This window comes from Pleurodeles waltl, chromosome 1_1 (assembly GCF_031143425.1).
Source record: "Pleurodeles waltl isolate 20211129_DDA chromosome 1_1, aPleWal1.hap1.20221129, whole genome shotgun sequence".
Lineage (NCBI taxonomy): Eukaryota > Metazoa > Chordata > Amphibia > Caudata > Salamandridae > Pleurodeles > Pleurodeles waltl.
This window is the reverse complement of record NC_090436.1, coordinates 617680342-617707460: the sequence shown is the minus strand read 5'-3', so window position 1 is coordinate 617707460 and position 27119 is coordinate 617680342. Positions and strand designations below refer to the sequence as shown.

At 48.6% G+C, this 27119-nt stretch overlaps 1 protein-coding gene across 1 annotated transcript in view; it reads left to right on the top strand.

Moving 5' to 3' along the window:
* Nucleotides 1-16047: 16047 nt before the first annotated feature.
* The window catches only part of NREP (neuronal regeneration related protein), a 77898-nt gene continuing 66826 nt past the window's right edge, over nt 16048-27119 (top strand). Inside the window, exons 1-2 of the mRNA XM_069226474.1 lie at nt 16048-16280; nt 17532-17598. Coding sequence (XP_069082575.1) covers nt 17563-17598 — 36 coding nt within the window. The 5' untranslated portion in view covers nt 16048-16280; nt 17532-17562. The remainder of the gene's footprint in view (nt 16281-17531; nt 17599-27119) is intronic.

Genomic DNA, 27119 nt, shown 5'->3' with positions numbered 1-27119 from the left:
ATGCAATAGGTATATGTTGAGATATAACTGAAAAGTGATATAAAGTGTCTTAAGTCTTTTAAAAGAAAACAAAGTCTTTTTCAAGCACAAAGCACCTGGTTCCGTGAAAAATCTCTGCAAAAACCCGCAGATGAGGAGATGCGTGGAAACAAAGGGGGTGTGCGTCGACTTCTCCGGCCGCACACGGCAATGCGTCATTTCGTTTTCACGCAGGGACAGCTGTGCGTCGATTTCTAGCGCTCCTTCGTGGATCCTCTTCGGGTTGCAGGGTTTTCATACGCCCTGGGGACGATGCGTGGATTTCCTGCGCCGGCAGGACAAAGTCACAGGAGCTGCGTCAATCCGGTGGGCGTTGCGTCTAATTTTCTACCATAGGGTAGGCACTGCGTCGATTCCTCTCTGGATGTCAGGCTGCGTCGTTCCGGATCAGCTGTGCGTCGAGCCAGTGGGCCGTGCATCAAATTTCCGGTCGCTCCGCTGGTGCTGTGTCAATCTTCTCGCTGCGAAGCCGGGCTGCGTCGTTCTGGTTCGGCATGCAGTGACATTTTCACCACGGGACAGGATGTACGTCGTTTCTGACAATCTGTGCATCGAATTTCACCGCACAAGGAGTCCTTCTTGAAGAGATTAAGAGGGTCATTCTGACCGGGGCGGGCGGCGGACGCCGCCCGCCTGGCGGGAACCACCAAATGGCCGCTCTGCGGTCAGAAGACCGCGGAGGCCATTCTGACTTTCCCGCTGGGCCGGCGGGCGCCCGCCAAGGGAACGCCCGCCAGCCCAGCGGGAAAGGCCCTGCAACACAGAGGCCGGCTCCGAATGGAGCTGCCGGTGTTGCAGGGGTGCGACGGGTGCAGTTGCACCCGTCGCGATTTTCACTGTCTGCTATGCAGACAGTGAAAATCATGCTGGGGCCCTGTTAGGGCATGGGCAGTGCAGGGGCCCCCAGGGGCCCCACAACACCCGTTCCCACCATCCTGTTCCTGGCTGTCAAAACCGCCAGAAGCAGGCTGGCGGGAAGGGGGTCGGAATCCCCATGGAGGTTCAGCCCAGCCAGGGGAAATCCGGCGGAAAACCGCCGGATCCCCTTTTCTGACCGCGGCGGTCAGAATGGGCACTGAAGCACCGCCAGCCTGTTGGCGGTGCTTCCGTTGCCCGCGGCCCTGGCGGTCTTAGACCGCCAGGGTCGGAATGAGGCCCTAAGTCTTTTTGGTCCTGAGACTTCAGGGAACAGGAGGCATGCTCTATCCAAGCACTTGCAGAGCACTTCTTCACCTCAGCCAGAGAGCAGCAAGGCAGCAGGGCAACAGCAAGGCAGCAGTCCTTCACAGAAACCATTCAGGTGAGTACTTTGGGTAGCCAGGCAGTTCTTCTTGGCAGGATGCAGGTTCTGGTTACAAGTTTCTTCTCCCGGAAGTGTCTGAGTTGCTAGGGGCAGAGGCCCAGTTTATATACCCAAATGTGCCTTTGAAGTGGGGGAAACTTTAAACAGTGGTTTAGAAGTGCACCAGGTCCCAATTCAGTTCAATCCTGTCTGCCAGAGTCCCAGTAGGGGGTGTGGCAGTCCTTTGTGCGAAGGCAGGCCCTCCACTCTCCCAGCCCAGGAAGACCCATTCAAAATGCAGATGTATGCAAGTGAGGCTGAGTATCGTATGTTTGGGGTATGTCTGAGTGAATGCACAAGAAGCTGTCAACTAAATCCAACCAGACATGGATTGTAAGGAACAGAAAGATTTAAGTGCAGAGAAATGCTCACTTTCTAAAAGTGGCATTTCTAAAATAGTAATATTAAATCCAACTTCACCAGTCAGCAGGATTTTATATCACCATTCTGGCCATACTAAATATGACCTTCCTGCTCCTTTCAGATCAGCAGCTACTACTCAAACAATGTATGAGGGCAGCCCCAATGTTAGCCTATGAAGGGTGGCAGGCCTCACAGCAGTGTAAAACAAATTTAGGAGTTTTACACTACCAGGACATGTAAACTACACAGGTACATGTCCTGTCTTTTGCCTACACAGCACCCTGCCCTATGTGTTACCTAGAGAACACCTTAGGGGTGTCTTATATGTAGAAAAAGGGGCATTTTAGGTTTGACAAGTACTTTTAAATGCCAAGTCGAATTGGCAGTGAAACTGCACACAGAGGCCTTGCAATGGCAGGCCTGAGACACGGTTAAGGGCTACTTAAGTGGGTGGCACAATCAGTGCTGCAGGCACTCTAGTAGTATTTATCCTACAGGCCCTGGGCAAATATATAGTGCACTCTACTAGGGACTTATAAGTAAATTAAATAGTCCAATTGGGTATGATCCAATGTTACTGTGTTTAAAGGGAGAGAGCATATGCACTTTAGCACTGGTTATCAGTGGTAAAGTGAGCAGAGTCTTAAAACCAGCAAAAACAGTGTCTAAAAAGTGGAGGGAGGCAGGCAAAAAGTTAGGGGTGACCACCCTAAGGCTGTCAAGTGTAACAATATCTGAACAGGAAACCCACAGAATTCTATGCGAAAAACCCTCATTGTTTCCAGCACCCAGGCATCTGACATAATAGCCTCCCAATTGTGAGCAAAATGTGCCAAATGTCCCCCCACTTTTCAGAGGGAGAGACGTGACAGCCTTACCTGTTGCGGGTCCTTGAGAGAAACCTATGGAGGCTCCACTGTATGTACAGCCACAATGGCCTCTTCTGGTGGGAAAGAACTCCCTAGCCCTGGTTGCGTCCTGGCCCCTGGAATAAGGTTGCCCTCTGGAGGGGCTTTGAACGTATAAGCGGACGGCAGATCAGCCCCTGCTTCAACCAGCCCCATTGAAAAGGTGGGGTTGGGACACCTTTTTTATTGAGTTCTGCGCTTTATCTAAAGATGTGAAGGTGGCCACAAATTTGGCCAGCTCTCTGGCAAATGGTTCCCCAAAGTGGCCCCCTTGCACCTGCATTCCCGCCTCAGTGGAAGCGAAGTCACCCAGGTTCAGGTCCACTTTAATGAGAAGCAGGAGTTTATCTTGGCAGGACTTCCAGGATCTATCAATCCCCTTCTTAGGGTCCTTAATGAACTTCTGCAAGAACGTGGCCATGTGCATATCAATCTACAGCGGACATTCCACTTTGCCGGACAAAGAGGGCCACGGGTACTCAGCTTTGAGCTTCGTGCGGACCTCCTTCTCAAGTGGCATCCTGAGGTGGTTAGGTACATAGGTGCCCACTTTGTCCGAAGGGAACCACTCTGAAGATCTCGTATGGACTAGCTTGTCGGGATGGAGCATATCCAAAGTTTCCTGTGGAAGTGAACCGACCCCCGGGGGGCCAGCCATGGGGGTAGGGCGCCAAGGGCTCAAAGGGCCCGTCTCATCCGGGGAATTTCCCTGGGATTCATCTTCATTCGCCTCCCCTGAGGGTAATATCCCTGGAAGGTCAGTAGTGCTTAGGGCATCACCCAAGGTGGCCAACAGGGGAGGGGATGGGTGTTCCAAGAGGGCCTGGTTGACCCTATCAAAAGCAGAGAGATCCATCCCCGCCCCCATTCTTCGCTTGGGAGGATGCGGCACCAACTGTTCTACCCCTGACAGGGGATCTCTGGTCAGGAGCAGAAACCCTGTAAGGTTCACTGGCATGGGGCATGTATGTGCCAATTGAAGCAGTCACTGTTCTAGCGGCTCAATTGCGGAGGCCACTGCATGGTGGATAGAAGCATCCATTGCCTCACAGAATTCTGAGTCAATGGGAAGGACCGAGATGGTCTCCTCCTCAGCATAATCATCATTAGCCTGCATTGTGCCTAAGCGTTGCGCCAGAGCGTTTACGCGTTGACCAGTGGGAACGTATATATAAATCTGGTGCCCTGGGTTTCAAGGAAATTAAAGGAAAGAAAAAACCCTTCAAGGGAGTGCAGGCAAGGCAGGCACATATGCAAAGTAAATATCTGTATATATATATATCTATCTGTATATATCTATATATATATGAGGGCCTGGGTAGGCCAGCAATAGTGTGCTATGCACAGTTGTACGGTGGGTCAAGCCCTGGTCTCCAAACCCCACCTTTGGTAGTTGGGGAAAAGTCGGCTGGGCCTGTCCCTCAAGCGGTGCACAATGTTTTTTCTTTTCTGGAGAGCACTGACCCGTGAAAAATGGGTCTCGCCACTTCGCGCGTTTTATTGTACAGACCCCGGTTCTGGGGTCTCAAGGCTTCAAGGCGGAGAACGGGGGAGTGCATAGCAGGTCTGATGCGGTCTGCAACAAACTTCAAAGTGCGCGCCCCGTGTAACCACTGAGACGTGGGTTACGTGAGTGAGTTGCCCTCTAAGGGCCGTCTGTCCTCACTGCACTCTGCAGGCACGTGAGCCAGGGAACTGTCGTGACTGAAGCGATGAAAGTGCTCCTGCGGCATCTCGCTACTCAGCGCGCTGCCTTAGTTTACTAGCGCTGCGCTCATAACTTCTATTACATGCAGCAAAAGAGATTAAATGGGAGAGTACTTATCTCGCCGCCGGAGCAGGAAAGAAAGAGGAAGGGACACACATGACGAGCAAATACATAGACTGCCGTTCTGAGTGTTGATTGGTTATTGACCGTTCACTCCCGATGGAGTTCTGGGAAATATAGTTTTTGCTTTTAACGCTGATGGAGAATAAAGGAATGAAAGTATAAGCATAATCCCCACCGCCGGTCCTGACATAGAATTAAATAACACTATCACAGACTAAGAACGTTTAGCAATAAAGAGATATTTTGAAGAGTGGGGGTATTACTTATTAGGAACTGGACATACATAGAGTTTTACAGAGATCATAGAAATATACAGTTCCTTAAATCAGTGGAGGCATTAGCTCCCAGACAACTCAGATGGACAGTGTTCTTTTCTGATTATGACTTTGTGATAAAATATAAATCTGTTCAAAATAATGAAAAGGTGCATGCCTTATCTTGATAGAAATAACCTGAAATTGAAAATATTAGAATCTCAATTGATTTTGCTAACTAGAACACAAAATAGTCACACTGCTAGCATTGATCATTGTTGATACCTTCTTAGCATAAGTTCAGACAGTTACAATCTATTTATTAGAAAGTCTACCTTAGCAAAAAGGAAGGCAGAGGTGATAAATATGAATTATTGTACCAAGAGGAGACTTTGGCTCTCATTATGACATTGGCGGTAAATCCCACTTTGCGCCATGCTGACTGCCACCAACATACCGCGGCAGCGGCGGATATCTCTTCACCATATTATGACACACACACATCAATCCGTCACTATTCAGCCACAGACACAAGTCCGCCACACCAAAGGTCAGTGATAAACTGGTGGTATCTAAACCCACACGTTACGCAAACAGAACAACGCCCACCACATTATGACCCACGAATCACCACAGCGGACATTCAATGGTGGTAAACTATTGTACCGCTGCACTCAAAATACACACACACACATACAAAACAACACTACATTGGTCAATTTAAATAACACACACCTGACACCCATACACACACCACACCCACACACCCACACCACTATAAAACACACACCCACTTTACCCACAACCACTTACGACTACAAACCATTGGCACGAGACAGACACCACGACTACAGACAAAACCAGAGCCACACACCACCTACACCTATACACCACCCATGCACCCCATATCACATACCCCAACACATCACCCTCACCTACACAACTAACACAACACCCATGGCACCACAAAGACACCCCAGATTCTCAGAGGAGGAGGTAAGGGTCATGGTGGAGGAAATAATCAGGGTAGAGCCACAGCTATTTGGAGCACAGGGGCAGCAGATATCCATCGCTAGGAAGATGGAGCTATGGCAGAGGATCGTGGACAGGGTCAACGCCATGTGACAGCACCCCAGAATATGTGACGACATCAGGAAGAGGCGGAGCGACCTACGGGGGAAGGTGTGTTCCATTGCAGCAAGACACCAACTCACTGTACAGACTATTGGCGGTGGACCCCCACCTCCTCCCCCACAACTAACAACATTGGAGGAGCAAGTCTTGGCAATCATGCATCCTGAGTGCCTGGCCGGAGTAACAGAAGGACTGGACTCTGGTAAGTCAACTCTATACTATTATCATCCCCCTACCTGCATGCCATCACATACCCCCACCCTCACCCTCACTCCAATCACTTCACCACCTCCCACCCCCCCCACCATCACATCTCACTCTTCCCAATCTCAAGCCCTTCATGCCATACCAATGCATGGACACCACTCACAGACCTGCATGGACACCTATCACTAAAGCATGCACACTAGAGAGAACTAATCATCCCACGATACACCAACGTACACAAGTGAAAGCTGCCAGGGCAAATACAAACAAAGAGGGCAACCCACCAATGCACAATATGTCACAAACAGAAACAATAACACAGCATTTACATCCCCACAGGTATCCCAGCCAATGTCACAGGAGAAGAGGTGCCAGCACTATCCAGTCCCCCAACTGAAGAGCAACTCTGGTCGCCTGGATCTGGATGACCAACCTGGCCCATCGGGGACCTCTGGACAGTCGGTTACCCAGGCACAGTCACACTCCACCACAGAGCCTCCCCCATCTGGAAACACCACCACAGCACCCACCCAGCGTACCCATATCTCTGTCCCCAAGACACATCAATCAGCAGTGTGTCCACCACTACACCTGTACAGGGACCCCAGGGCACACCTCATACCGAAGACAATCAGGGACCTGGGGTCAGTGGCTGTGGTCACACGGTTCAGGGGACAGAGGCACAGGACAACAGGGAAACTGGGAGGAGTGCTGTGCGCCAGGGGGAGGACAGGCCCAGGGAACCGACTCTCCAGGAGGCACTCTCCGAGATCCTGGGAGCCTACCAACATTCCCAGGATACGCTGGGCCAGATCCTGGACAACGTGCAGGAGAACAGCCGGCTGCAGGAGGGACAGTACCAGGGGATCAGGGAGGACTTGCAGGCCATCAACACCACCCTGGTCTCCATAGCTGGGGTGCTGGCAGACATGGCCATCATTATGAGGGAGGCAGTCTCACAACAGCGGGCCCCTGCCACTAGCCAAACATCTGAACTGCCTTCTACCTCCGCTTCCGCTAGTGGACTGGAGGCCCCACCACAGGACCAACAGGCCACCAGCACCCCTCCCCCTGCAGAAGGTGAACCACCCTGCAAATGTTCCCTGCGACCCAGGCAGAAGCCAGAGACTATTGCCAAGACCCACGCCAGGAAATGAGACTCTCCTGATTGTCACCCTTGTGTCCCACTCTGTCACCCTGTCCACCTTGAACTGCCATTGCTCCCCTACCTATGTCCCCTTGGACAATGCACCTGTGCACCAAATAGACTGGAACAATACCCTGGACTTTCCACCATCATCACCCCATCCCAATGCACTTGCCCCTCTTCTTCTTAGCACTTCAATAAACACCCTTTGAAAACATACAAGTATGGAGTATGTCAAACTTATTAAAGTATGTATTAGTTTAACCAGGTTCAAACATTGCAATTCAACTGTACAGTAATGTTCACATAGGAAAGACCTGTAGTTGGCTACAGTGATCACACCAGGAGCGATAGTGGGGCACCAACATCTGCAAAATGAGTTGCCAAAGGGTACATGGAAGTGGGAAATAACAGCATGCCAGCGCCAAAGATAATCTAAAAAATGACAATAAAATGAGAAGTAACACTGTCTTAATTTTGTGTCATTGGAAGCATTGTCGTATCACTGCCGTTCTGTCCACTGCTGCCACACGGCCATCTCCAGCCTCCTCCTCCTGCAAAAAAGGCACATGGCGTCTAAAGGCAAGTTTGTGCAACATGCAGCATGCCCGATTATTTGGCAGACCTTCTTGGATGAGTAGCACAGGGATCCCCCAGTTAGATGGAGGCACCTGAACCTGGCCTTCAGGAGGCCAAAGGTCCGTTCGATTATCCTTCTTGTTCGCCCATGTGCCTCATTGTAATGTTCTTCTGCCCTTGTCCTGGCATTCCTCACATGGGTCAGTAGCCATGATAGGTTGGGTAACCTGAGTCACCTGCAAATATCGAGGGACAACATTTAGGCACACACTATCCTACATGGCCCATACCATACCCATACACCAACATCTACTGGGTGGGAACCAGGGCTCACCTTTTTCCCACACCTGGTGCCTCTGTAGTTGGGCCATCACATTTGGGATGCTGCTATTCCTCAGGATAAAGGCATCACGCACCGACCTAGGATACTGAGCATTGACATGGGAGATGTACTGGTTTGCCAAGCACACCATCTGTACATTTATGGAGTGGAAACCATTTTGATTTCTGAACACCTGTTGATTTTGCCACGGGGGGCAAATGCAATATGAGTTCCATCAATTGCCCCAATTATGATGGGAGATATGTCCCATTGCATAGAAGTCAGCCTTCACTGTGGCAAAATCCTCCACCTGGGAGAAAACAATGTAGCTGCAAATGTGTTTAATCAGGGACAACACTCTTGCCAGCACTATTGAGAACATTGGCTGTGACATTCCTGCTGCCAAGCCCAGTGTCACTTGGAAATAACCAGTGCCAAGAAATGGAGCACAGATAGGACTTGCACAAGAGGGGGGATCACAGTGGGGTGACGGATAGCAGATATCAGGTCAGGCTACAGTTGGGCACACAGCTCAGTGATTGTTGCCCTGTCAAGTCTATAGGTGAGGATAATGTGCCTGTCCTCCATTGTTGCCAAGTTCACCAGGGGTCAGTACACAGGGCTACGTCTCCATCTCCTATTCATCCACAGCAGTTGCAGTCTAAGGGACAAAAGAGCAAGGAGCCGGTCACAAACTGAACATCGGAGCCACAAAAGTACAATGCATGATATTAATTTGTAATGGGTAAGTGGTATTTGTCCTGCATGTCCTATTTTTAACTGTGATGCAGTTATTATCCAGGGCCTGCCCCCCCTGAAATGGCGCCACCTGTATTTTGTGGAGGGACAGGTGGAAGTGAGGTAATTCCGCTGATGTTGTGCGCCATTGCAGTAGGCGGTCGGGAACCGCCGTGCAACTCCTCATTGGTTAACATTGGGCCCTATGGGGTACAGTGGCCAATGGTGATGTACGCCGGTGGTGCCGGTATGCACCGCTGTGGATGTGACCGCCATTTTTTATCTGATCACTCACTTGCTACCTGACCTTTAGCAGGAGAGGACCTACACTGCATGTGCTGCTGTGACCTGTGTCTGGAACCTACCATGTCTCGTGTGACTGGGGAAAGGGCCCCTGCCTTCACCTCGGCGGAGTTGGGGTGACTGATGGATGGGGTCCTACCCCAGTACGGACTGCTGTATGGGCCTCCAGACCAACAGGTGAGTACAATGTGAGCATGATGAATGTGGCATGAATGCATAGATTGATGTGTGTGATGGCCTCGTGTAAGGGGGTGGGTGGATGTCCCCTGGGTGGCGTACAGCTTGGCCATTTGTGTGCAAATGGTGATGTGAAGGGGTATGGTGGGCCATAAGTGTAACAGGCAGGACGGTCTGAATGATACCATTTCCTGTGTGTATTTCTCTGCAGGTCAGCGCCCATCAAAAGAAGGGTACATGGTGTGCCATCGCCAAGGAAGTGTGGACCCTGGGGGTCTACGGCAGGCGAAGAACCCACTGTCGGAAACGGTGGGAGGACATGAGACGCTGGGCATGGAAGACGGCAGAGGCCCAGCTGTGGATGGCCTCCCAACGAGGAAGGGGTGCCCGTCGAACCCTGACCACCCTGATGGACCGCATACTGATGGTGGCCTATCCGGAGCTGGATGGGCACTTGAGGGCATCAAAGCAGCTAAAAGGGGGTGAGTACACTGCCCATCATTACAACTTACGCATGGGAGAGGCCAGGCCTGACATTGCAGAGTAGGTCCCATGTGGGCCAGGGTTCTGAAGTGATAATCCTGCTACCTAGCTCGTAGGCATCCACAACTGGTCAGAGTTGTCTGGGTCCCACGTGTGCTGCATTTGGCGGTATGTGCCCCTCCGCATGCCTTGCTGTCTAGCATTATAACTGGTAGTGCAATGCACAGTGCGTAGGGCTGTTCCCTATGAGTGAGTGTGGTGTGTATGCCAACGGTGGTGTTGGTGCAGCCATTGACCCAGTGTATCCTTTGTCTCTTCCCCCCTTTTTGTTTTGTCAGTCTGTCCTTATGTGCATTAGCATCGCCTGGCGGAGGAGCAGAGGCACTGGCAATGGAGGGAGCTACATCCCACAGGATTCAGGAGGCAGAGTCCACCGATGGTGAAGGCACCAGTGGGACGTAGGGCAAGGGGAGCACCACGGCGGAGACAGAAGGGGGCAATTCGGACACAGATACCTCCTCCGATGGAAGCTCCCTGGTGGTGGCGAACACCTCTATGCCCACCCCAGCTACAGGTACAGCCGCCACCCCCCATACCAGCACTGCCCTCCCAGCAGCCCCTCATCGAGTTGCCCGTGCCCGCTCACCCAGGATGGTGGGCATCTCCTTCACCCCAGGCACCTCAGGCCCTGCCCCAGTTAGCCCTGCTGCCCTGAGTGAGGAGGCTATTGACCTCCTGAGATCCATCTCTGTAGGGCAGTCAACCACTGTAAATGCCATCCAGGGGCTGGCAGCCCAGATGCAATAGACTAATGCATTCTGGAGGGCATTCACTCTGGCTTGGCAGCCTAACAGAGATCAATCCAGGCTCTGGCCTCCTCTCTCATGGCAGCCATTGTCCCTGTTTCCCCCCTCCAACTTCCTCTTCCCGATCCCATTCCCCTCAACCCCAACCTATCCCAAGCACACAGGCAGACGAGCATGCACACAAGACAACACACAAGAGTGGCTCAGGCAAACACAAGCACCACACATCATCCCACAGGCACTCACACAAACACCATCAAGATGCAGAAATTCCAACATCCACAATTTCCACTGACTCCCCCTACTCCTCCTCCTCCACCTCCCTCACAGTTGCGTCTACAATCACACCTCCATGCACTACATCCTCATCCACTACCAGCATCACCACCACACATAGCAGAACACACACCTCACTGGCAGACACCTCCACAACAGCCATGCACACGTCCCCTGTGTCCTCTCCCACTGTGTCCGTCACCCCCCCTCCCAAGGTACACAAACGCAAGCACTCAGACACCCAACAGCCATCCACCTCACAACAGCATCCAGCCCATGCACCTGCACCTAAACACAGCAGACAGACACCTCCTACAACCACTTCCTCTTCCTCCACTCCCAAACCTTCTCCCTCTGCCCACCCCAATGTCCCTAAGACGTTTTTCCTCTCCACCATTTACCTCTTCCCTACCCCTCCCCCCGTCCTTCACGTCTGGCCAGGGTGGCAAAACCCAGGCAAGCACCTCAGCCACCCATTCCACGGGCCCAGTAGGCTCCACACCCACTTGTGGTGGGTAAGGATCCAGGGCAGCAGGCAGCCTCAAGGAAAAGGTGCCTGCCCCAGCTGAGGGCGGAAGACCAAGGTGCCTGCCCCAGCTGCGGGCCGGAAGACCAAGGAGCCTGCCCCAGCTGCTGCCAGGAAGGGCAAGGAGCCAGCCCCAGCTGCTGCCAGGAAGGGCAAGGAGCCTGCCCCAGCTGCTGCCAGGAAGGCAAGAAGCCAGCACCAGCAGGCAGGAAGGACAAGGGGCCTGGTGCAGGGACTCAGGCGGAGCCCCCACCACCAACCATGGTTGTTCAGCCATCGGAGGCTGCAGGGGATGGACAGGAGCTTCACCCCACCACCAGCAGCAGTAGCAACAGCAGCAGCAGCACCACCAGTGGGCAGCCGACCGAGGCTGCAAGGGATGGGCTGAAGCCTTCCCCCCCCAGCAGCTGCAACAGCACCACTAGCACCACTGAGCAGCCGACACCGCCAGCGGATGGTATGTAGTCCTGCCTCCACGGGTTGCTGTGCGGCCTGCCCCCTGCAAATCCAGTGGGTAAGACACCCACCAACCCCAGCCTCCCTAGGATCAAGAGCGCAGGGCACGATTCCCCCTTCAGAACCAGTGGGTAAGACACCCACCAACCCCAGCCTCCCCAGGATCAAGAGCACAGGGCACGATGCCCGCTCCAGAACCAGTGGGTAAGACACCCACCAACCCCAACCTCCCCAGGATCAAGAGCACAGGGCACGATGCCCCCTCCAGAACCAGTGGGTAAGACACCGACCAACCCCATCCTCCCAAGGATCAAGAGCACAGGGCACGATGCCCCCTCCAGAACCAGTGGGAAAGACACCCACCTGAGAGACTGTGGTCTTGCACTCCCCAGGACCAAACACAGGGCATGTTGCCCCTTCCAGAGCATGTGGGCAAGACACCCACTTGAGAGACTGTGGCCTTGCACTCCCCAGGACAGAGCACAGGGCATGTTGCCCCCTCCAGAGCCAGTGGGCAAGTCACCCACTTGAGAGACTGTGGCCTTGCACTCCCCAGGACAGAGCACAGGGCATGTTGCCCCCTCCAGAGCATGTGGGCAAGTCATCTACTTGAGAGACTGTGGCCTTGCACTCCCCAGGACAGAGCAAAGGGCATGTTGCCCCCACAAAAGCCAGTGGGCAAGTCACCCACTTGAGAGACTGTGGCCTTGCACTCCCCAGGTCAGAGCACAGGGCATGTTGCCCCCTCCAGAGCATATTGGCAAGTCACCCACTTGAGAGACTGTGGCCTTGCACTCCCCAGGAACAAGCACAGGGCATGTTGCCCCACCAGTACCAGTGGTCTTGTTCCATCTGCCGGCTTAGGTGCCCCCGTTCCATGTCCCCCTGAGGTGCCTGCCTATTTTCCAACTGATGCCCCTGCAGTGTTCTCTCCATGTTGGTGCAGGTGACAAGTGGGGCCTTGGACTTTGGCGTGCGGCCCACCCACAATGAGGACTGGGCAGTGTCCCTTGAACTGTACATATGTATATAAAATTACATTGTATTTTCGTATTTCTACTGTGTTGTTATTATTACACTCACTTTTGCACATTCCTGTTGTCCTTGCATTATTTCTCAGGGGTGCGGGGTAAATATGTTTATTACTGCAGCTGTATGTGGGTATGGTGTTGGGGGTGGGGGAGTGTGTGTTGCATGTGTGTGTCACTCTCTTTTTCCTCCCCCCCACCCTGTGTGCTAGACGACTGTACTTACCATGGTCGTCTTTGCGTCATTGGTGTTCGTGGTGGAGCAGGACATAGAAAATCATTGGAAATATTTGCAGTTCGGGCTCCATGGCGGCATGGTTCTTCCATGTGTCTCCAAAGGTGAGTCCTTTCCCTTCTGTGCAGTGTTTCCGCCAGGCTTTTGATGTCGTCGGAACCTCCCCGGAAAAGCTGGCGGTTTCCTGTCTCATAATGCGGTGGGCAGAACATTGACTTCCGCCTGGCTGTTGGCGGCTACCGCCATGGTGGTTGTTGTTTCCGCACTGGCGGTCGGTGTGGTAAAGTGGCTGTCTATCTGAGTTCTCACCACCATGGTTATAATTTGGCTGTATTACCGCCACTTTATCACCGACTGCCAGGGTTGTAATGAGGGCCTTTGTATTTACCTGCTGCTCAATTGAGAAGCAGAATGTGAGCTGTAGTCACAAGGGTATTTTTGTGGCCAACTTCATTTACGGATGTTAATACATTTAGGCATGTTCTACTGGAGCTCAGATTAAAAGTTCACTGAGTAGACCTATGGGTCTATTGAAAACATTCTCTGTTCCAAACAAGCTGTGCCATACAGTATCCAAACATGTTATTGCAGAATTGCTCAAAAGTCCAAATTGTAATGCCATTCTAGTAGTAGTGATCATGTGAAAAGATTTGTAATTTTCTTGCATTTACTAGATTGCCCTTCTTAGGACAAGAATGTCCGCTGCATGGCATACAAGTGTGTTCCACCCGCCTTGAGTGGCAGCGTACATGTGAATTTGCTTTCCTGACTTCTACTTTGTGTGCAAAGGCCTAGGCCTGTTCCTGGATTATGAGAGGCCCTCGACCTGCCTGTGACCTGGAAAGGCCCACCAAGCACGCCCTAATTTCCATACCATGTGTGCTAATTATATTTGTGTATGTAGGAGGTGTAGCACATGTATCATGTGTGAGTGAGACACAATGAGGAGGCCATTGGGGTCCATTTGGGATATCCCTGGCCTGCTCTAACACAAGATGGAAGGTGACGACTGGGCTCTCAGACAGTGGAAGTGTATTGCTTACATTTCTGCTGCTTGACAGAGAAAACCCAGAGAGCGAAGGGAGGGGGGCGGAGACAGGACTGCTTTTCGATATTCTACGAGGCATTTTGGTTAGCAAGCAGCGGCTGATCACTTTTCCTAAGAACTAACTTTTGGTAGATGATAACAGTGAAGAGTGGGACTGCGGATTTTGTTGTGACCTGCCTTTTTGTCTTCCAATGATCACTTAATCAGTTGGGCTGTTGATGACCAGGTGTGGAGATCACACACCTCTTTGTGCCTCTGTTGTGGGTGCTCAAGGGTGGAGACAACCCAGAGCTACCTGCTGTGAGAAGCCTCACCCTACACAAAGCCTGTGTCTGGAGCACACTCTGAAAAAGACACTTGAAAGGAGAACCACCTCAAACCAGCTGCGCAGTTTCAGACAGCGGATCAACAGCCTCTACCTGGAAGCTGTATATAACATGCATTTGCAATGTATGGGGCTCGCGTTTGCTTGACTTAGAGCTATTAGCGTTGTAAATTCCTAACTGGACTTTTCTTGCCACATAAATTGAAAATTAAAAGTAAAACAGTTGACATAAGCAAGCTGATTCAAAGCGACATGGCTCCCATGAGCATGAGCACGAAAGAGAGACACAAAAGGAAAAAGAAGTTTGCTTGCCGTAGAACGTATCGGCAAACGTACTATTTTCCATGTAAGAGGGTCAACTGCCAAGGCAGGAGGGACAAACGTAAAGCATTTACCAATGATAACAAAGGATTTTTGAAAGGCAAGCCCATGAACGAGTGATAGTGATGGGCATGCGGAGGGCTGGGTTAAATGCCAACAGATATATTATAAGAGGCCAGAGCGCTTGCACGCTTGACCTACAAAATGAGACCCAAATCACCCCACTTTGTTCCAGTTAGAAGTCCTCTAGGACCAAAGATGGGACTGCTCTGCACAGTATTCCTGTGCAATCACCATTCTTTCAGAGGTAAGAGGACATCAACTGAAGTCTGGATTTACCAGCCCTAAGTGGGAGTCATGCTATTGATACATTATTTCAGAGGTAAGAGGACATCAACTGAAGTCTGGATTTACCAGCCCTAAGTGGGAGTCATGCTATTGATACATTCGCTCAGCAAATTAAACTGCAGTTTGGTGGATCCCAGATGCTATCTAACTACCATACATCGAATTAACAAACTATTATTTGACAAATCAGACTATATATTTCTGTCAAATCAGACAATGGACTTGGTGTGCTACACTCAGTACAACACAACCCCGTTAGGATTGCTAATGGGAAACCGATTTCCCGAGAACAAATCACGATGAAATTAGTCCTGCAACACAAACCACACCTTACTGTAACAAATATAGATTTACATTATTACAGCCATGATATATGCTTATCAGAACCATAATCTGCACTTTAACATTTCAGACACCAGAGGCAAAAAAAGAGACAAAGACAGCCTAACAGTAGACAAACGCGGCGCACCGGGGAACGTGAGCAGCATTTTCTTTCCATGGACATGCACAAAAATGGAAAGAGGCAGGCGCGTCTGCCCCGCTCTCCTCAGACGCCCTTTGCTACCGGTCGGTTACAGCGCCCCCTCCCGGTGCTGCCTCGGCCAGTGTCGGGCATCACCTCAACCAAGGGCTGCTTCAGAACCGGCTTTTTTTTCTCTTTTTGTAAGGACTGGAGCAATATGCAGTCTACGATGCGAGTAGACGGGCGGGGAAGGACCAGATGGGGACGGAGCCTAGCACCGAGCTAAATTAGGAAATGCCGGGTGCAACCGAGGACGCGGGCGGTGGGAGGGCGGGGCTGGGGCGGGGAGCTGCGGGCTCGGCGGGGCTCCTCATTGGCCGGGCTCCCAGACGTGTTTCGTGGGGGCGGGGGGCACCCTGAGCCGCTGCCGAGTGCCGAGTAAGCAGTCTGCCTCTGCAGCGGCCAGTAGGCAGAATTCGGTCTTTGTTCCCCGTGTGCGGAGCAGGCTGCCTCCTCTGGAGGCAGTGTGCGCCGGGCCGGGCGTCCCCTCCGCCGCAGTCCGCCGAGGAGCGGCGGTGCGTCCCCAGCTCACCGGGAAGACCATGAGAGTTCCTCTTTGCCGTGAGTATGAATTGTCCCTGCATGCCCCTCTCTTTTTCTAGGTGTTCCATCTAGGGCCGGTTCCTGCAGCAGCACCGACCCCTGTGCTGCAAGGATGCACCGTGCTAGCTATGCTCCGGGGGCACAGCATCACTCAGTGAGATTCTTTCTCTGTGCACCCAATGCAGTGTGCAGCTCTGAGCGGGGATCCCTCAGCCCTCACAGGCTGGCACGGTGTACTTAAGGACACCGCCTGCAGCCCGTTTGTAGTATGCGTGCATATGTGTAGATAATATTTCTTTTTTAGCGCTCGCTATGTATAATATTAGGGGGGTGGGGGGAGGGACGTATGTATGTGCTTTTACTTGCTATGTATAATATTTGGGGGGGGGTCCGTATGTATGTGCTTTTACTTGCTATGTATAATATTTGGGGGGGGGGGGTCCGTATGTATGTGCTTATAATTGCGGAAAGGCATCTTTTTGCCTTGTAGAGAGCACACAGTGAGTGGCCATCATTTCCCCGTGTGCCATGGAATGAATGGCTGTCTCGTACAAACGAATAGAGCATTCTCAACAGAAAACGCAGAAAGCAATTGCTCCCAGTGCACCAAATTATTTGATTTTGGCTTCAGGCTAAATATTTTTTTCCGTTACGACGGAAGCACTCCGGATCGGCATGGGGTAGCTATTTGGGGAAACGTCCATTTTGCTCTACAAGTAATTTGTGGATATTTAATTATATTCCCGTTTACGAAACACTGCGCCCGGTGCATCCTCAACCGTGATCTGAGTACACGTCCACTGTTTGCTCAGCCTTTGAGTCCTGGGTCTGACAGCTATGGGGATTTCCTGTTGTGAGTAGCGGTCTTTTTGCAGTCACATTATGTAATCCAGAGCTGATTTTGCAGTCGTTGTGGGAGGGGGAGAAGGCTCTTTGTTCAGCAGCCGGCTTCTTCCCCGGTTGTGGACGTGCAGGCTGGAGTTGGTGCTTGCAGGGATGGAGGAGTCTGGGCAGGGTGCTATTTTCGGTTCCTCCCCTTTCTGATGCGGCGGGTGAAGCCCTGGGCAGAGATGACTTCAGAGCTATTCTTAGCCCCAGCTCTGCACAGACAGGTAGGTAGCCGGAATCCCGGCGCAGCACCTTGCAGGCTTCCTGCAGCCTGCGCCTCTAGCCATCGGCAAGCGCACCGTGTGACCGCCGGCTGTTTCCCTCGTGACGCCTCTTCAGGCCCCGCAACCACCTGATTTCTTCTCAACGCTTCTCTTGCAGGGCGCTCGTTTTACCTGTATCTCTGGCGAGTATGACGTTGAACAAATGCTATGAGCACATCAGCATGGTAAGTAGCCTTTAAAGTGTTTCTTTGGAGGTACTCCATGCCAGTTGAGAAACGTATTAACTTAAATCTGACATTTCATATATACAGAATAGTCTAGTTAATGTACATAATTAAGAATTGCATGCTGTGACTGTGTTTGGTTATTGGTAAAACGCATCTTGCTTCTTGAGTAGCGGATGTTATTTTTACGCTATGGAGTGGTGCTGATAGTTCGGATCCGGGACCACACTTCGGGACCTCACTGGTGGTCGAATGGGCTGTGTGAGTGATCCTATGCAAAAGTGGCAGTGTTATGCCCCGGTTCCCATACTGGCGCTCAACCCAGTGACCGGCGCGAGCACTGGTGCTATAAAAGAGGGCATATATTCATTTCAGAGATTCCTGTGACTTATGTGATTTCTTCCGTGTACAAACGACTCACCAGGAAAGCAAAGGTAAGATGGTCTGGTATTGGGATCAGAAGTGTTTAAAGGAACCCTATTGGTTCATTTGTTTATGGTGGAAGAAAGTAATTTGTTTTTTGGGGATGGGCGGTTGCCCACTTTACGAAATAATGACACTAACTTGTCGGGGTGAACACCCAAATCACTACATTCAACATGAGGTCAACCCCGTGGTAGTTATGGCACAGAGCGAACATGTTTAATTTAGGGTAACTTTTAAAATATTGTTGGCGTAAATAACAGTAAGAAAGTAAAAACACAAAATAATAATAAAAACACAAAGTATATTAATAAAATAGAGTAAAATTGAATAAACAAAATGCCACCAAATCAACAAAAATCCAGTCAGGGGAACTGGAGGTATGACATCTTAAAAGTTTAAGTAAAAATAGCAACAACAAAAAAACTACACACCAATTATAGAATATGGAAGTGGTAGACCCAGATCTAGGTGTGATTTGAGGCAGAATGCGATGGAGTTCATGGTGGATACACCAAGCGGGTTCATACTGGTCAAAGATTTTGCCTTCTTACTTATTTTTTTTAATGGAGCACAAAATGCTGTAGCTGGGCACCTTTGAAGCTGTATCTGAGGCGGGTGCATTGAAATCGGACTCCTTTGCTGCAAGGTCCACATGGCTGCTTTGAAGGATTTGGAAGTCCAAAAACATTTTTAAGTCACACATTTCCAAAGTTTCAGGAGTTGCTCCTCTGGGCACTTCTAAGGCTCCCAGGACTTCAGAGGCAGCACTTACAGGGCCAGGATGCCCTCCAGCAGAGGCCGCCTGCAAGGTGCAGTCCAGGACCAGTCGGTACTGCTCTAGTCACACAGGAGGTCCCTCAAGTCACACAGGAGGTCACCCACAGGCTAAGTCCACTTCTTTGTCCTGGTTACAAGATGGAGCAAGTCTGTTCCTCCAGGGCTCCTATCACATCACAGCAAGCAGGGTCTAGATCACTGGTGATCTTCCACAGATCCAGAAATTATTTTGTGGAGTGTGCCCCAAGGGCAATTCTGTCCACCTTTTCAACAGTTCCTTTTTGCCCTTCTGCAGACAATCCTACAGTACCCCTCACTCTTAAAATCCAAAAAGGGAAATCCTTCTTCCTTTTTATAGAACTTTTGTGCCCACCAAGAGGCGTGGCAAGGGAAGTGAGTAGTACCCTCCCCTGTGTCCTCTTCACACCAGTTCATGGATAATTTTTCATCCCATTGGATTGTGAGCCAGCCTCGCTAGTGTGATCCTTGGAGAGAAAGATGTTCCCTCCTTACCTTTAACTTTGAATTGGTAGGCTGCATCTCAGTCCTGTCCAAGTTAATGAGGTTCCTAGCCCCACGCCAGCTGTCCTTCCTGTGCTGATAGGAATCAAATACCACACACAAAGTCCCTCCTGTATCCTGGCCTAAGCCATTGTTCTGCTCTTGGAGCAGTTTTCATACCTCATTAAGGCTACAAACTGCAGACCGGATGTCAGTAGGCTAGTGGCTATTAGCCTACTAGAGGTTCAGTCAGGTAAAAAGTAACTTTCTAAAAGTTAATTTTTCTAAATAGTTATAACAATTCGATGATACCATTAAATTGGAATTTTACTAAATATTTTTAAATAGTCTTCGAATTACTTTTGTAGGCATTTCCTATCTAAACTTACAGAGTAAAGTTTATTATTTGTACTTCAACCCTTCTGGTGAAAATAGCTTTTGGTGCCTTGTCACTGGAAAATACGTCAATTTCAATTTTTCACATGCTCTGCGTTTAAAAATGAGCCACCCTAACTTGTGGACAACAAGGTGTATTTAGGGGGGATTTTATTATTATTTCAAAGCAGGATTTCCTTCCCAGCAATAGGGTTATTTTGACAGGTGTGATAGCATGCTTTTAGGCTGCTGCAGTCAGGCTACACATGGTAGACCTGGAGCCATATTTTACAGGCTCACTCTTTGGATGGTACAGTGGGTGCTGCAGTCTACAGGTGACATTTACCTTCCAGGACTGGGTGCATTTTCTGCACCATAATATACTAGGGACACATAGGCAAGTTAAATATGTCAATCAGAGATAATCCAACTTAACTATGTTTAAAGGGGAGCAAAGGCGCTTTACAGTAGTTTAGCAGGAGTAACAGTACATAGAGGTCCAAGTCAAGCAATAATTGGATCTGGAAAAAAGATGAAAATTCTGGGCTGAACATGCCGAAAAGGCAGATAGCCTACTATGTATTTACCTAAATCTGCACCTTGAAGCTTTTCTGATGAGATTTTTTTTCCTTGATTTTAAAACCCATTTCATATACACTGCTTCATATTTGTCTGCTTCATGTGTCTCACACTTTTAGCCTAGAATTGGATATCTGTTTTTTAATTCACACATGAAATAGTCACAAGTGACCGCAATATTAACAGTAAAATAATGAGCTTTGCTTACAACAGCCATTACAAGTGTGCATTGCAAAATGAAAGACGATTTTCATGGATGGACACATTATGGGAAGATTAAGCAGCACTTTCTCCAGAAGTTGACACTTCAACATTCCCAACTGCCCAACCCTGAATTCATCTTTAGGTTAGACATTAAGTGCCAGTCTGAGAGGCACAGCATTAAATTAGACCTTAAATTTAAAATGCACCTCATCTTCTTATAGTGAACAGAAGAGGGTAAACGTGCCGGCTCATTTCACCTGGCTTCATTCAAACATTGTATCCATCTATGCTAAGAGGACTCCATCCAAGCCAACGAGGCCACTACTACAAACGGAGGAAGTACAGGACCTTGACCTGAAAAACTTGAATGTGGAGTCAGCAGCTGATGAAGGCAACATACTGGTTTGTTTCAGGATAAGACAGAAGGGAACCGCGCAACAAGTTTCAGCATGACACTCCCAGCCTCGGTGAATGCGTGTGTACAGTTTGTTTGTGAACTCTGCGATCGCCGTGTTCACCTTTGTTTATCATTTATTTTATCACTTGAGTGCCGTGAACAGCATAACCGAATTGGGGGAAAGATTCAAAGATAGGTTGTAGGGATTGAAGCATACACATTAATCTATCTGATTAGATAAGACCCATCCTTCAGTTGGTTGTGTTAAGGGAAGCGCTCTGCCGCATATGGAATTAGTGAGTTCGAGGAGCCGAGTGCCACCTCACACTAAGTGAGGTACCTTCATTTTTGTAAAGCGCAACACCGCTTGTAGCTTCTTTTTTAGAAAAGCATAAAAGTGAAAGGTGCAATACTTGAATTTATCCGAGTTGCTTGTAATCTTTGGGCATGGCTGTGGCCTGCCATGTATTTTGCTCACCATGGTTCTACACACATGCACCAACGTTGTGCGAATCATGCCTGGCCCTGCTCCAGATGGAACAGTTCAGCTTAAATTGCCAGTCCCTTCTGAAAGGGAACAAAAGGAACCCCAGCTTGGTTTCAGCCTGGTTTTACCTCAGTAATGAGGCAAAGCTTGAGTCCTGTGGTACAGTGATCGCAGGGTGCGTGACTGGGCACATTCATCATAGGGCGTCTCACAGAGAAAAGCAAAATCCTATGGGTGCAATGTGTGAATTAATCTCAGCCTCTGTAATAATTACTTTTGGTCGCATCCTAGTCCATCGTTTTGTTGCTCACTTTGTCACTGCAGACTGTGGCCAACATGCAGATCAGTCTGGGACCTGCTCCAGTAAGACAAGCCATCCCAGACTGCCAGGCTACGGCCCATCTCAACAAGAGCAACCCTTGGCATGTTCATTGTGGATTCAATGTAGAATGCATAATCAGTCGCAACATGTAATGAAAATACGTGGGAACACCCAATATGCCATGCACTGCAAACTCACAAAAGCAGGTTCCATCTAATATATTTATTTTAGCTAATTTGACCTTCCCACAGAAAACAGGATAAAAACAAGCCAATTTGTGAGCATGAGGCAGCCTTGCACGACATTGTACTCTGCTATTTATGTAATAATAAAATTGCAGTTCGTAATGGAACTGTTCTCTATAGAGCCCGGACTTGAGTTTGATCACTGTTGTCTTCCTTCTTCTTCACCCGTCACACTTGATGTTAAATATAAATATTTATTGATAAAACACAAACCTGTGGTCATGGGTAACTTCGGTGCTGAGTTTGCAGAGGAAGCTAAAAGTTTAAAAGAATAACTTAGACCATGTAGTTTAGCTTGTCTTCAACCAAGTTCTCCGCCTTGGACCAGAAGGATGGCGACCAGAGAACTACACCTTTATTTTTTTAGTGGCAGAATAATAAAATCAAACCAAGCTAGATTGCCTGTTCCCCTGCATGTTGTAGTACCTGGATTCTCACTTATGCTATCCTTCAGAGTTCGGCTGTAAATCTGAAAGAGTGCAGTTCTTGTATAGAGTAGTGCTGAAATACCGCACCCGGAAGCAGTGGCTTCTCAGCTCTCCGCTTAAGAACTGGTCCCTCCAGCATGAAATATTTAAAGTGGACGTCACAAAGATTGTGGCACTGACATTAGCTCCAGAAATTGCCACCACTGTAAGGCAGCTGCTAGCTTGGGAAAAAGTGCTGAAAAACAAAACTCACACAGAGACAGTCAGTCCTCCAGCATCCTTCCTTGTGAGGCTGCAGGAAATATTCCTAATACTTATGAATTTCAAGCAAGAGGAACTGAAACATTAGCAGCATCAACGCAGCAAGACTCACTGGACGGGACATTTTGACCACCTGTTATTTTCATGTGAGGAGTATACTCATCATAGGGGTTCTCATAGAGGGTGAGAACATGCCAACCATCACTACCAGGCAGAAACACCACCGATTTTCAAGCCGTTGATAGGCATGTATTATTTGACCACAGGCACTTGGCAACATACTATGGCATTAGCATATAATGCCAGAGCTGTGAAAGGACTTTTCTGTGTCATTGATGTATTCTCATATTGATGTATTCTCATGTGGGTTGGGAGCCATTGATTGAACGCACACCAGGCACTGCCACAACAACCTGAAGAAGGTTTTCCAGAACAGGAGCATGTTTTGCCCCATCACGTGCAGATCATCGGTGGTGCTGACCTCCACGACACTCATGGATGTAGAAATTGTATTGGTAATTGCCCCATACCGAATATCATGATGAGACATCACCCACTTAGGACTTAGGCCCTTGGTTTGTTTTACATGCATCACACATTAGCCCACCCCTACGGACCACATTTTGTTGTAAAAAATGTAGCCAAGAAACAGAAGACACTTGTCTAGCATAAGCTAATGCAGCTCAGCTGGCGCTTGCTGAATATATACCAGACACAGGAGCTAACGACTGGGATTTCTACAAAGCAAACAAAAACGTCTAGTCACATATAGCACTTAATGTGCTCCTTCCTATGTTCTATTACATAGGATGCAGAAACACGCAGGTGTCTGCTGATGCGGAAAAGCCGATGAAACAATCATCGCATGCATGCGCTGGGCTCTGAAAGATGACTGGCTGCCACGTCCGGCTGTGGATATTGACTTTATCAGTCCCTTTGTCAAGCAACAACTCAAGAGGCCCAGTCGGAACAGTGCCCACACTTTCACACGAAAACCACTGACCTGCATTTAGGCTTTTGAAAATCAGAGTTTATGCTTTATGTGTATACATACGTGGAGGGGCGCTTAGCCTAAGGAGTTCTGCAAAATTGTAGTCATTTTGCACAACCTGCCTCAGAACTTTTTAGTTTCTTAGGGATGCCCCTCGCTAAGCACCCTCCCGTCTCTGGAGGTCATTAAATATTTTTGTTTTGTTTCAGCTACCATATTGAAACTCATGTTGATAGCAAGGTTGATACGATGGGCTGCCCAAGCAAGTTTGAACGTCTCTGATAACCTAATTGAATAGGATTTGGCATTCTTCCTCGTACATTTCCTGTGGCGAGTTGAAATTCCTGAATTTGCACCAGTTCTTGTTCATGGTGTGGAATGCAGAACCGAAGGCTGCATTTGCACAATATATGCGGTAAGCAAATGGCTGCTCCTGGACTGGTCGGAAGACAGGTCTCGTGTCTCATGTCGATGGAGATTGAAACAGTGGTGGCATGGGGAGGTGAATCTCCTGCATTAGTTGATTGTTGCAGACGGAACAGGACACTGGTGTGGGGACTGCACACTCTCCATCTCCTCAAGAAGGGTGTCGTTTTGTCTGGGCTCATTCTGGGCTTTAGCCGTAAACACCTTCTCGATTACAGCCCTCGTGTGATATTACTGGTGCTGTAACACTGCTGACTCCACACTTTTTACTAGTCGTTAAGAACGGACTGCCTAAAGGATTCCGTCTTGCTACACTGTGCAAATATTGCAGTGCAGGTATCTCACTTCAGTATTTCGTCATTCACACCAGTTTTGTATTTCGTTTTCTGGTCCAATACTCGAATTTTCAACGCCCCTTGGTTCCCCAACAAGTAACCCTTGATTTTTTATTGTGTTCGAGAATTTGGGCGTAGGCCCTAAATTGTTAGGCCACCAGTCTTTAGTCAAGCTGTTTTAGACTTTTCCCACCGTTAACATATCAGTTTTCTGTTTATTAAACTGCAGGTCATTTTGAGACACCCAAACTCCCTCTGCAGATAGACACCTGGAAGTTACAGCAAGTTTAGTTAATGCAAAAAAAGCTTTAAAAAATGTGGGTTTTCACCAACTTTAACAGGTGTCCCCACTCTGGAATGTTAACTACTCATGTTTGCAGATTTTCTTGTGAGGAAATCCATTTACCAGTGCAAATTCACATTCTTTGAATCAAAGATGATTTTTCACTTTTAATTTAATGAAGGTATTTGTGAACCTAAGTGTCACGTGGGTTCTCAAAAAGCTTTGCAAATCGCGTCCCTAATATCCGGATTTTCCTCCCCTTCTTAAGATTGGACACCTGTGGACGTACATGTATAAGTTTTGCATAGGCGGCGATCTTTGAATGATTTTAAAGCCCATTCAGACATGGGCACCACACCCACTGCCTGAATGGGACGCAGCGAAGGCCTGGTATCAGTGTCTGGGGAGCTGCCAGGTCCTTGCAAATTTAAAAAAAGTAAAAAAAAAAAAAAGTTTTAAAGGGCACATTGCCCCAAGTCACTTGCACTGAAAGGCACACTTTCCTGAGTGGATGACATTGTGCTTGAGGAGAAAACAGGCACTCACTTAGAAGGGGATTAAGGGCCTCATTTAGATTTCGGTGGATGGATTACTCCGTCACCACGGTGCCAGATATCCCGCCCGCCGAAATATAAACTCCTTAGGAATGGGATTTATATTTCGGCGGATATCTGTCACCGTTGTGATGGAGTAACCCACCCGCTGAAATCTAAATTAGGTCCACCTACTGCCCCATGCTGAATAGTTTTCCACCAGATTATTGAGGCACAATTATTGTGAGGCCTAAGTTTTGAGAACAAAAATGCCTTGAAGGTAGGTATATAAGTATAGGTTTATTTGCTTAACTTCACGTAAATGTACTGTGATGATATGTATACATCTTCACGGTACGTAGAGGTGGAGCCATTTTTAACTCCTGCTTCATTGCATTTTTTCCAGTGCAGTTTGCAGATGGGTGTTTTGTGTATGGTGGGGGATGTGAGTTATGGTGTGTGTTGTATGCCATTACTGGCACATTTCAGTGGGGCCGCTCGAATTACAACTCATTTTTTAACAGTGTTTTTTCAGTGGATTTCTATGTTTTTTTAAATAATAAACTTTATTCTCAAACCCACTGCACAGTAGGAGTCGGCCACCGGGCCTAGCCTGTGGCTTAAACTGTGGAATGGCTCTGCCCCACCCCGTCATGTGCCTCCAGCCTCCCTGAGCAAGGCCTTTGGCCCTGTGCAGTGGGTTGGCCGCAGCCAAGACCGTTGTGCACAACCGCATTGCACAAGGACTTTCACTCTCCCCCTCTGTGTCACTTTTCCTCAGTTGCTCTCATTTACCATATCTCTCCGTTTCACACCCCTTCTGTCTTTTTTAACCTTTCTAAAAGTAACCAGTCGAATTCGATTGACAAAATAGCACACACATCCACTACTTAAAATGGACGCTAATGAGATTGCAAGTGCAGTTTGATTTGCCATTCACACCAGTTTTGTATGTTTTTTTTCTGGTCTATTACTTGAATTTTCCACGCCTCTTGGTTCCCCTACCAGTGCCCTGAGGTAAGGTACTTGTTGTAGTAACGAATCATAATCTATTTATGAATTTTAAGATGACAAAAATGTACAGAGAACTCATCAAATTCAAATGTGATTACCCAGATTTTTGAATCACTGACTTAAGCTTTAAACAGCAGAGATATGCAATTTATTTTAACACTTCAAAGTCCACCGAGCATATTTTTCGAACGTTGATTTCTCAAAACCCACTGAGTATATTTTCATCAAACCAACAAAAGCACGTGTTTAGGTAATATTCTGCTTTAATGCCACTTTTGGTGTTCAGAAGTTTTTTTGTAGGCATGATCCTGTGGGAGATAACATGGAAAACCTCAAGTGGCTCATGATACTTTCCCTCCCTCAACAAAGGTAACATATAGCAGATTACTGTCTTCACATCTACATATATGGTTTATGGCATGCTCCCTTTTCAGGTAGATGAGTTATAAAAATAGGCATTTAAGCAGAACCAGAGCACAATCTCATTGGATAGGCCGTAGTGTGACTATTGTCAAGCTTGTGGAGCTAAACTATGGGCATAATATAGAATTTGACCTTTGCACTGTAATAATAAATGTATGAATCGAATCTTCCATCATTACTACATTTGCTCCTAATAACATGTTATATGGGTACACGTCTTTTCACTGGTGTGTGTGTGTATGTATATCTAACTAAATCCTTTTGACTTTACATGAATCTCTTTTCCGCTGACACACTTGGGAGGTAAGCAGGCATTATTTGCCAGTATGCCTCCTAACCATAGGAAAGCTGCTGAGTGGATTACTGTAATTGTCAGCCCGTGTTTAACAGTAACTGGCTTCACAAAATACAAGGCACTTGTCCTTTTACCCGAGAGTGTTTAAATGTACCATTTCATTAATCAGGAATGCATCTGCATTTCACAATTTCAAAGGCTGCTGACAACCATTTGCCT